We start from the raw sequence: 12286 nt of genomic DNA on the forward strand, positions 1-12286 counted from the left end.
TGTATGGAAGTCAGGCTTTACTCCCAAGACATAAGGAAAATGCACAGACTTGCATGATCATTATAAAAGAGTCCTATCTATGTGCCAGCGATCCCTCAAAGACTGGTGGTGAACCGAAAACTGATACCGGCTCCTCTGCTTTTTCGTTGGATTTCATTTCTGTTTCTTTGGTTATTCTTTTAAATCTAAACAACTAAAATAGCGGTTTGTGTTTTTCTCTGTCCAACAGTATTTCAAGTACAATTATAATTTTCACACGTGTTTTAGCTACCACCAACGGGACGAACATCAGTTACATTAGGACTCGATTTTGCTATCCTACATGTGTTTTTGTTGGCAAAATTTACAAATTTTCTTGCTGATTACTTCAAAAGCTCATAACTGCCATGAAGTCATTGTGCCACGCATCCGATCTAATATATGCATGTCACAAGTCCCACATGCCAACATCATAGCCATATATAATCAGACAATACCACATTCAAACACCGAACACGTCGGAGTTAATACGTTATTACTGTATATGTTGCATTTTCACATGCAATAGGGTACTATACTTCAAGGTACTTCAATGGACAATTCCTCACATAGACTATTCGGCAGAGACACTCACGCAAAACATTATCTGCAAAAAGGTCCATAAAAATTAATAACAAGGTAACTACATCCTCATTGAGTGCCTTCTCAATTTCATTATGCCTCGTCAAATTTTCAATCTAATTTAACACCGTGCGGAACACGGATATATGCTAGTTATAAATTATGGGTTTAGTAAATATCATGATGTTTTCATGTTCATACGCCACACCATCGCCGTTTTACTTTTTCAAGTGCCTTGAGCACGGAGGGTAATTTTATCATCATCATCGCCATCATTATCATCGCTATCACCATCATCGTCATCCACTATCATCATCATCGTTATCATCATCGTTCATCAACCATAAGAGACAAGCAATTATAGAACACAAACACATTCAGTTCAGTTATATTTTAATAAATGTATTTTTACAACACAATGTGTAAACTTATTTGTAAGTCTTTCATAGCGCAGATATTGTGGTATATTTTTCTGGTCAACGTTATTAATTAAAAATAATATTTGGCATTATCGCATATGAATCAATCAAATCAGATTTACTAAATATTTTTAGTACCAACACCAACAAAAACCTCCAGAAATAGAAAAAAAAAAACAAAAAACAAAAAAAAACTCTATTGAGCTGGGTTTTTTGGGTGGTTTATACATTAATTATTTGTAAGGAAACAAATTATATATTAGAATTATATCTAATAAATTTATTTTTACAACAAATTGTGTAAACTTATTTGTAAGTCTTTCATAGCGCAGATATTGTGATATCTTTTTCTGGTCAACGTTATTAATTAAAAATAATATTTAGCATTATCGCATATGAATCAATCAAATCGGATTTACTAAATACATTTAGTACCAACACCAACAAAAAACCTCCAGAAATAGAAAAAAAAAAAAAAACATTTAAAAAAAAAAATTTATAAAAAAAATAAATAAAAAAAACAAGAAAATTCCATTGAGCTGAGTTTTTTGGGTGGTTTATACATTAATTATTTGTAAGGAAACAAATTATATATTTCATTAAATTCGGAATGATCTTTCATATAGATATAAAGTTGTCTGAAAATGGAAATATGTCTTTAACAACAGATTCTAAAACACGATTCAAAACTGCTGATTGGTCAGCATTTAAACTAGACGACAAATCAGATACTGATTCAACCTGGAGTGGGGGAATATCTAACTCCTCTTCATCACCACCATAGTGGTGCACAACCCCGGACGTTGCACCCTTTTCTGCCCTCGTTGGCTGTGGCTGTTTTGGACGCCGATGATGATGAACAGGAACATGTACCTCCATAATTGGGTTATTCCATTCTGGTGTGGCTTGGGAGTATGGAGCCCTATTTCTGTGCTGATCAAGTGACTTTCCATCACGAGCAGAATTTCCCCCGTTAAAGATCATCAATGGATTCTGATTAGAAGGAATCACATCCCCAGTATTATTATTCGATGAAGAGGAGTAGTTTTCATCTAATCCATTATCGCTTTTCTGTATTCTGGTAGCTGATCGCAGTTCTTCTGCGGTAGTTGGCATCATATTTTGGTTTGGCATATGGTGTTGAGAATACTTAAGATTGCCTGTACAGTGAAGACGATGGTTGTTCAGATGTCGGCGTTTTGATTGCCCGTTCGACTGCCGTTGGTTATGATTCGGTTGCTCATATTGCTGTTCAATATATGCTGAGTCTTGTTGCGCATACTTGCACTGAGAACGTGTGGTATTCGGACCTGGAACTGATATAAAGTTATCCGATGTAAATGGCTCCCTTTGACCCGTATGTGCAATGCCTTCCATTGACATGCAACGGTCTTGTCGTTTAATGTGCATTTCCATACTACCAGGATAGTACATATATTTATCAGAATTTTTGTTGTGTTTGTTTGTCCTAACTGGATATTTTCGTCTTTGTTCGTGTCTGATTCGGCGCCATTTTACCCGCCGTCGAGAGCGTTGCGTTGGCATCTCAACGTCTCTTCTTAACGGTGGCAAAAATATGTCACCTGCGTAGGGATTGGTGACGTGTGATATGTAAGTTGGTTTATTTGGTGTTTCATTGCATTTGCTCGACCAATCAAATCCCATTGGCCCAGACATATTTATCTGGGGTACTGGTTTCTGGTTATCCAATTGACTTAAGGGCGATGACAGATCAACGGAGGACAAATCACTAGATAACCAGGACGTGGAGCTCGTGGTGGAATGTGGAGCTGGAGACGACATGTCACTGCTAGAGACTGACGGGATGTCGAGGTATAAGAGATCCTGTTGATTTAAGGCGGGGGCACTGTTAAATGTCCTATACTGTTGGGTATTCGATGAATCGACTTTATGATGTTCAGGCGGGTGGAATTTGTATGGAAATTGTTTGTTTCTCTGGTTCATTAAACAGTTTTCGTCCTCATCACTCTCGGAGCAAGATGTGGAAGAGGATGAATACATACAAGTATCTTCATAAATGCCAGTCTGGAATTGAAATGACCTATCTACATGTGCAGATATTTTATTTTGTGAAGTATTTAATATTCCTGACGAGAGCGAAGTCGATGAGTTGATAGTTTGTTGTTGAGAGGTAATAGTAGCAGCCATATTTAGTTTTGTCCGCCATTGCATCAGAGCCTGTCTCATCTCATCTTGACAACCAGCATTGGTACAAATTTGATTAGGGGGTGGTTCTTGAATTAGAGGTTTGTCTGGTTTCAAGGTTGGTATTGGTTTCAACGCAGAGGAAACGTCTCCCGTGTCACTTGGGCTATCCATTGACACGGCTACTGGCTCGGGAGAAGAAGTAATGCCATCCGACGCCAGCTGAACCAAACTGCGTCTAACGTCATTGGCACATCCAGTGTCGTTGCTAAATGTGTAGTTTTCTTGGAGGCTAGAACATACAGTGCCCTCTGGAATTCCATGAAGCATTGGAGTGGGCTTGTCAAAATGATACGAATTCGTTACCGGTACGCTGCTATCTTGTAATGAATTTTGTTGATTAACAGTGTAGCTGAAAAAGTATAAAAAATTACGCGTTAATAATTAATCTTTGTGAAAAGATGCAAACATGCTTTACATTGAGAGTGTGCACATTTTAAACTTTTTAAGATTTAAGTGTATTTTTAGGTTTTTTCACGATCTTATAGTAGAACAGTATAAGAAGTGACTATAGACCAATACATATTTATAATTATTTGTATTAGGCCGACAATAGTTAAAGTTTTTGAAAATTCGTAAATTTAATTATGAGGTAAGAATGACACTGTTAAGGACAATTTGACATCTCATGTATCGTAGCTATCAGCTGGAGGTGCAGAAATTGTCTATGGTATCTACTTACGAGTCACTCGCATTCACGTGCTGACTCTCCCATTTAGAATTCCCGCCAAGTACGCTGTGTTGATCGATCGTCTGCACACGTTCCAGGCAGATTGTATCCTGTATCGGAGCCGTAACTAACGTATTCTTCAAATTTGCATTATTGCGCTTTAACTTTGCTCTTCGATTCTGAAACCAAATCTATAAAAGAAACAATCGTTAACTTATATAGGCCTACTATTATATTCCTCGTAGTTTGTGAATATGTAGGATATTATGTCATCGTGTAACCTAACTGTAAGTAGTCTTTTGAATAGTGTAATGAATAAATAAATTAATGAACAATGCAAGTAGAGCAGTTATTAGATCGGTTCAGTGGCGTACAGTCTTAGGGGTAAATGAGAAGGAAAGGGTGAACTACTTACCACAACTTTATGCTCCTCCATTTCTAGTCTTTCGGCAATCTTTTCTCTCAATGCTTGATCAGGATACTGTTGCTCTTTAAATATTCTTTCTAGTGCGCTGATTTGAGCCGCGTTGAAGGTTGTACGTGAACGTTTGTTCTTACTATCGTCTGCAAACCGCTTAGAACGGTGACTGCTCGCCTTGCACTCGCCAGCGATAGATGACTTGGCTTTAGACAAGCTTTGTTCAATTGGATGGGAAATCATTTTTTCTCCATTTACTATCAAAATTAGAACAGAAAAAAGGAAATCATAACAGCTCAAAGAATTTATTTTGTTTGTCAATTTACATTTAACACCTTTATTGTCATGTGTAGGCATAACGTACCTTTGAACATCAACTATGGCCACGAGATAAAAGAAGTAGGCCTATATTAACTGGTTAATAGAAATCAGATGTCCATTTATTAAGATATTTAAAAAGAAAAAATAACATGAAACCATTGAGGCCTACATGGGTCTAATCTATCTATACGTAGGCTTTTACGTTCGGGCCTCCATATTGTCTAAATTAAAATACATACTGTTGCCACCGGGACTCGTAGGATTACATCCCAATTGAGTCTCTCCCATCTTCACCAATGCGTCACGCACCGACGGGTTTACACTGGACATTGACATCGGAACAAAGTCGTCGTTGATATTTCCAGAAACCGAACCCACGGGCTCACTTATCCGTTTCTGATGCTCAAGATCGGCCTGCTCGTTGAGAGTGTCATCGTTCTCAGCTTCATTCTATGGGAAACAACGAGATATAGGACCATCATTCTTGACTGCTTTTTTTTAGTCATGATATTCAGTGTCGTATCCAATAATTGGGGGGGGGGGGGTGCTTAGGTGAAGTGGGGCCTCTATGATTAGGTGAGGGGGTACTATCTCGCAAAATAAGGTGATTTGAGGATTGTTGACTACTTAATTGAGCGTGATTTTTGCTCCAAATATTTACAATAGGGAGGAGACAGGGGAATATTTTTTTTTGGGAGTGCGACACCCCTAGATACACCACTGATGATATTACACTTAAATCGTCGACGTTACATAGGGCCAGAGGTACTCAACACAAACCTATGGCCACAACAACACCATCTTGCTCAAACCATGGACCTATTAATAAGCTCTTATTAATAGGTCCATGCTTAAACAACCATAACGAAAAAATTAAACGAGTATATAACAAATTACAGAAGTTAACCTTGAAATTAACATATTCCTAAAAGTTTTAATTTATTAAATGTATGACGCCAGCTGCCGGCTTCATCTACCGACAAATGAACTTAGGAAGCAGTGGTGTTATCTCTACAATTTTTCAGTATCGTGTTCAAATACAGAAACAATATTTTTATTGTTTATTCCAAATAAATCATTGTGAAAGTAGCTTGAGGGCGGATGGCCATCTGTTAGTGTTTCAGGAACGCCTTTATTTCATAGGCCTATATCAAAACTATACCTACGGTATTTTAGCTTCAAAACTAACCGGAGTCGTAAGCCAAATCGAGGGCAGCGATCAGGATGACCACTGCCCTGGTAATCACTCAGCGATACCCTGGACGTTGTGCGTAATATGGTCATACCCCTGGCCTAACGCTAAGAAGCACAAGAAGATTGTTCAATGTTTGCATATGCCTGCACACATTTATGCTTACCAATATTATCACCTGCATAGGCTTAGGTATGACCACTAAAAATTCAAATATGACCACTAAAAATTCAAATTGAACCACTACCAATTCCAATGAATACTACAATAAAATTTACGTGTAGACCTGTACACGTGATTTTGAAAGCATATTATGAACAATATATTTGGAATTAGATTCAAAATGTATTATACAGTATACACTTAAATATAAAGTATTCAATACTCGCTTGTAAAATAAGCTACAATGTGTCCGTTTCAATTGCTTCCTCGTGTAGTCATGACGTATCTTGAGGTATTTACATTATTGGAAACTAACATTTAGAATTCCTGTTTAACAACAAAATGTATTTGTTTTAAAAACTGTTTTATCTTACCTGTTCAAGTAGAACGCGCTCTTGCATTTCACCATATATATTTCAATCCACGAATACGAAAGAAAAATCAAGAGCAGTACGTCGATGTTAATCGTGACACCAGCTTTTCACTCAAAAGTCTTAATCAGCATCTTGGTCCAGATTCCTATGCAAATACCTACGAAAACAATTTCGTAAAACAAAGCGCCCAACTTCGGATCTGTTAACGCTCTATTGAACAAGACTTAGTTTATTCTTACGCGATCAATGGAATTAGAAAACACGCCTTTTTGTTGCATCATAGACCCTGATCCTAGATGTATGGTTATGTTAAAACACTCAGTGAGGTCACTGCATCAGTAACCAGATCAACAAATCGTAGACCTACCTTTAGTATCTGGTTCAGAAAGTCCTAAAATCATATGAATAACCATCAAATAATAATAAAGCAGTATGAGATATAGTTCACTTACTAATCGATTAATACTAAATGCCCTCTTTGTGGGAAAAGAGGACAATATAGAGTTTCTTTATGTCAATTGCACACACAGGGCTATGAAAAAATAATGTCACCGTTATGCATACATTTGGAGGGTGGTGGAAGGGACGAGTTCGATAAATTTATATAAAAAAACAAAATTAAAACGGGATTGGTGAATGATTGTATTTGAAATATAGAAAGGAAATCGCGTCCTATTTTTTTTAGAAATAGGCCTGTGTTATTTTATTTTTTTGTTCTTTGGTGTGGTGAAATTTCATACAAGTGTCTATTCATGTTGAAAAAAAGCAGGTGACTTATTAAACAAGACTATATTTTAAATACATTTTGTTTTGTTTTGTTTTTTACGTACTTTTTAAAGATAGAAAATTATTATTTCACAGTAGTATATTTTACATTTTACTCTACTATGTATCACAGAGGGTATTTATTTACATAGAATAGTCCACATAAGAAAGGCTACAGATAAGATTGTTGGTTTTTTTTTATTAAAAAAATAAAAACCTCATTTTTAAGCGAATTTCAGCCTCAGTGTTCTTATAAATTATAAAAAAGTATACTGTGTTTATAGTTTAAACATGGACATATTATCACTACGATAAACAATTGATAACAGCGTCATGAATAAACATAAGCAAACGTCAGTTTTCGTGGAAGTATAAACGTGTGTTCTACACTGTAAACGTACTCGTTCGAGCGTACCAATCGGTTAATCTCAAGTCGAGACGGTTTGCCTTTTGTTGATATATTACGTAATCAATTTACTAGTCTGGAGAAAGTCTGCATTTTGACAAAGTACAGATCGGTCACTGACATGATATCCGCCTACTTGTTTCGCAGGTGACCTTTTTATACGATTGACTACAGTATTTGCATGCGCCGATAGTTATATTGTACGCAAATAGGTATATCGGCACGCAAATAGGCATTTTTTGTGCACGCTGGTAGCCTAGTGAATGCAGGCCCAGTAGAGGGAGAACAAATTTCCAACCACCACTGTCTGCAAATTATATCATAGGCCTTATTAATAGTGTTCCGCTGCACTTACTTCCATGTTTCCCTTTAAGCTCAAATAGATCGAACGTTCTTTTTAGTTGTTCGCCGTGATTGTTTTGGGCACAAGTGTAGTGCAAGCCATTTAAGTGCAACTTAAGTTGTATATTTTGAGGAGGAGCACGCAGTGGTACACTCAAGTTAGAATTTTTAAATTGCCTTTTCTCATTGTTTTGGAACCCAATTTCTTCATTCAAATCCGTACAATCATCCTGATACAAAGTAGATAATGTGGATCGATCTTTGATTTGATAGAACATTGCGACTGCATTGGATTTACATTGCTGGATCTGAGAAAGCCCAGATAGCCCTTAGTAAATCTACAATCTTCATTGAAACAAAGTCTATGGAATGACTAACTACCTTGTGAATGTAGCTTATCCCTGTTTTGTCTTTTTGTTTACAGCTTATTTGCATATGGCAACACCACAATTAAATGTCGCATGGAAGTGAATGTGTGTAACTATTGGAAGTGGCATGATATTAATTTTCATAAATTATCTCTGACTAGGCCTACGAAATGGCAAGACTTGACTTGGTGAGCATTATTATATTTCCGATCAGCATAGTAGCTAGGACAATTCCAAAATGTCTTTCAAAACCAACAATGACGGCATCTCAGCACATGGTGTATAAAAAGCATTTATTAGCAATTTTAGTGGGTGGGCCAAACCTCCTGAGTAGGCCCCACCAGTTGTTTACCAAAAAATCTTTAATAGTATATATTTTGATAAAACATGCTGAGGCATCACCAGTTGGCTGTTGTATATTGTGGTCGGAAGGTATGATTAAATTATTTTAAAAAAATCACCAAATTAGTCTCACAGAATGTAAAAAAAAAACCACTAAATTTTCAGCAACATCCTGGCCCACCTTCTCACTCCCTCACACACAAAGTGCTTACCAATCCCAACTAATGTTTAAACCGTGCCGTCACCTATGCATGCTGCAACTGGATTGGAATAATGCAAGCATCTTAACCACCAAGCCATACCACCTCTCAAATGTACAATAAAATACCATTGAAATAGCAAGAAAAGGGTAAATTCATCAGTGCAAAATTAGCTTCTTTATTCAAGACATAGTTTGCAAATACTTGATTTAGTTATGCAGGTAATAAGAAATTATCTAGCACAAATCTAAACTTTTGACAGAGATCCATTCTAATTTATAACCTAAATACATGATTACTTGTTAGTTGTTATACTGCCTTAATTAAAAAAGAACAATGTTAAGTTATACACGAATTAACCATATATCTTACCAACAATTTAGTATAACAATATAAATAATCGCAATATATTTTGTAAAAAAAAATGATATACTGTATGAGTAACACATGAATACATATAGAAAGATTGCAATTTATGTTTATGGATAATACACTACTACTGTATACAAAGATATTCAAAATGTGTAAGTACCATCCATTATTATTCTGCTGAATACACAGTTGGGTTAATTTTTATGACTAGAATTGAATGAAGGAAAAACAAAAAAACTGAAAATATATTTATACCAGACTTGAATTTAACAAAATTTAGTAATAATATAATTAATTATTACTTTGAATTACTACACATAGATTCACTCAACCATATCAATATGTTAATTCACAACTAGTATTCTGCAAGTCACTTGCATATTGGTTTTAACAGGTGTAGTCCTGTAAAATAGTGACAACTCTTAATCAAAGTTTTAAGAGCACTTCTGTTTTGAATGGAAGACATTTATTTTGTAAAAATGTGTTTAACGCCCTTTTAATTGATTACTCTACCATCCAAACATGATTTAGCGTAGATTACAATTTTTCTCTTACTAATTAAGCTACAATTCGCACATCAATTACAAGACTACATCAAACGGTTTATTTTGAATAGTCGATATTCATGAAAAAATGTTGTATTTGTATTTAAATAAACTATTTCTATGTTATAGCTAATTGCACACACCTTGTGTTCAGGCATTCTAAGCTAACGAGGAAGTTTAAATATACTTTCCCCAATCAAGGCCAAAAGATAGAACATTTATTACAATTACATTAACAATATATATTTTAGAATTATAAAGCTACCAAAATTTTATCAATCATATAAGAATCCAAGTAGATAATAAACATGGATAAATAAATGTTGATAAACAAGCAAGATATTAACAAGAAGCAAATAATAACAAAGAAATTATACATTAAGCAATAATATCCACTGCTTTTCACTAACACATTATCATAGAGGGAGAAAAAACACCGTATTTTTCATTTAAATAAAGCTATAAAAAAATGTAGAAACAGTAGACGGTCTTAAAAACCACTGCCAGTAGTGAAATCAAACGTGTCTATGACATGTATATTTTGTTTACACATGTTCTTCTATCGTCATGGTGACTACTGAGTTCATATGGTTTTCAACCAATTAGAACAATTCTAGACTATATTTTTTGGTAATTATATTTAGACACTGCACTTGATATGGAAGGGGCTACCAGGTATGTGTTCATCGCCCCATTTCACAACCAACATATATTCGCCTATATCTTTGAGAGTGTAGTTTACAATGAAGCGATTGCGTCCATTATGCTTAACCAGAATTTCTTCGCATGGTGTCTTCGGTCCTGCAATACCTACCATTAGCATGTTGTGACCTGCAAAAATAATAGCACATTTTTTTTTATTAAGCGCCAAGGATATGCTAAACAGTGAACTAATCACAATCCTTTCACAGGACTAACATATACAAAGAGGCTTTCCATAGCCTCATTATGAGGAGTTGTTTTGGTCGTGAGAAAAAAATCCTGTTACCGTGACAGGAATTAAACCCAGGACCCTGTGATTGGAAAGCTAGCATCTTAATAACAAAGCTATTCTACTTCACTCCACACAGAAAAAATTACACATCCACTTCTATTTACATGAAGCAAAATATTAAAATCTTTTGCTCCACCTAAAACTAGGAGGTGGATTGATGTGTATTGAATCACAGGTCAGTCTTATTTCATTTGGCATTTGCTTTATACTAAGTTTGTTTAACTAGCAAATCAGGTTATCTTATTTCCAGTTGTTTTATTGGACAATAAATGTTAACTTATCTTATCTATGCAGGGGTCCAAAGTTGGTAGTAATCCCTTCTGGGAGATTTGGTTAAAAGAATTTTCTTACAAAGTATTTTATTTTATTTTATTTTATTTTGTTGCACATGGTGATTCACCCATCAGCACTGCCTTCCATGTGACTAATAAAGTAGTAACAACATGTAAATATTAAGAATTTGCGAGATGGGTTATTTTTTTCAGGGATATTTTTGCATGCGGGAGTGTGGAAAGCCATCCTCATATCCAGGAGACTTCCACCACTTAGACTTAGGGATTCTGCCTATGTATACAGACATGTTATACACCTTCTAATGGCCATCCAATATCATGGCCTTCAAGTGAATCATTCAATACCCCATGCATTCAAATGACCATCAATGCTTAAGGTGTGCAAGCCAATCGCATGAGCAGTTATTCACTGACTCATCAATCACATGACTAATCCATCACATGACCAGTTAATCATCAGACCTCTAATAAGTGATTGGCTATTTACCTGCATCTGCTGCATTTACTGTGAACTGACTCCTCTTGTTTCGGAATGCTTTCTTCAGACCCATTCCTGTTGACGTAACCTTTGATGCATTTGAGTGGAAATGCGGCAAACTGCTAAGCATCTGCGAGGTTTGCGTCTTGGTAACCGTTTCAATGATAACATTTGATGTTTCATGTGTTCGAAGGACGGGTGTTTTTGCTGGCCCTAAACAGATATAAAATATGAATGCATATGCATGTGTTGTTTAATTGATTATGGTAGTATTTTTCAAAAAGGAATACCATTTTTTTTAATGTTTAATAACTTTATAGACTTAAATTATGGAGAATATGTAAATATTTAATATTCATATTGCTTCTAGTAATGCAGGGATGCAAAGTTGGAAGAAATCCGTTCTGGGAGATCTGATTAAATGAGCTTTCTTAACATATTTAGTTATATTTTGCTGTGCATGGTGATACCATTGGCACTGCCTTCCGTGAGACAATTGATAATAAAGTAGTAAAAACATGCAAATACTATTAACTTGCGGAAGATCGGTTATTGGCGGGGGATTCTTGCTTGGTGGCGGGAGTGCTGGAGGCCGTCCTGATTTTGAGGAGGCTCCTGCGACTTCCGGGAGACACAGCACCCCTGGTAATGATTTTAAATTTGTTTGTTTTCATAAAAATATTTGGAAATTGTAAAACTGGCTTTCCAGTTTAATTTATTGAAAAGGAAACTGTGACACATGCAAAATTAAATATAAACCAATCCAACAACCATTTGTGGATCAGATTTCACACCACAA

At 35.7% G+C, this 12286-nt stretch overlaps 2 protein-coding genes across 7 annotated transcripts in view; both read right to left on the reverse strand.

The window, feature by feature from the left end:
• Positions 1-976: 976 nt before the first annotated feature.
• On the reverse strand, positions 977-6588 carry LOC117107893. Its single transcript, XM_033249729.1, has 5 exons — positions 6383-6588; positions 4894-5104; positions 4331-4590; positions 3928-4106; positions 977-3597 (listed from the first exon to the last, which is right to left on the reverse strand). Exons 1-5 carry the CDS (start codon positions 6407-6409, stop codon positions 1638-1640), a joined length of 2637 nt encoding a protein of 878 aa, XP_033105620.1. The 5' UTR covers positions 6410-6588; the 3' UTR covers positions 977-1637.
• A 2367-nt stretch (positions 6589-8955) lies between these two features.
• Positions 8956-12286, reverse strand: part of LOC117107841 (filamin-A-like) — a 73312-nt gene continuing 69981 nt past the window's right edge. For all 6 annotated transcript variants that reach the window (XM_033249636.1, XM_033249634.1, XM_033249635.1 and 3 more), the window contains 2 exons: positions 11497-11700; positions 8956-10553 (listed from right to left, as the gene is read on the reverse strand). In XM_033249636.1, the coding sequence (XP_033105527.1) occupies positions 10363-10553; positions 11497-11700 (395 nt within the window). In that variant the 3' untranslated portion in view covers positions 8956-10362. The remainder of the gene's footprint in view (positions 10554-11496; positions 11701-12286) is intronic.

This window comes from Anneissia japonica, unplaced genomic scaffold, assembly GCF_011630105.1.
Source record: "Anneissia japonica isolate Jap-2015-1 unplaced genomic scaffold, ASM1163010v1 scaffold288060_len1141017_cov207, whole genome shotgun sequence".
NCBI lineage: Eukaryota > Metazoa > Echinodermata > Crinoidea > Comatulida > Comatulidae > Anneissia > Anneissia japonica.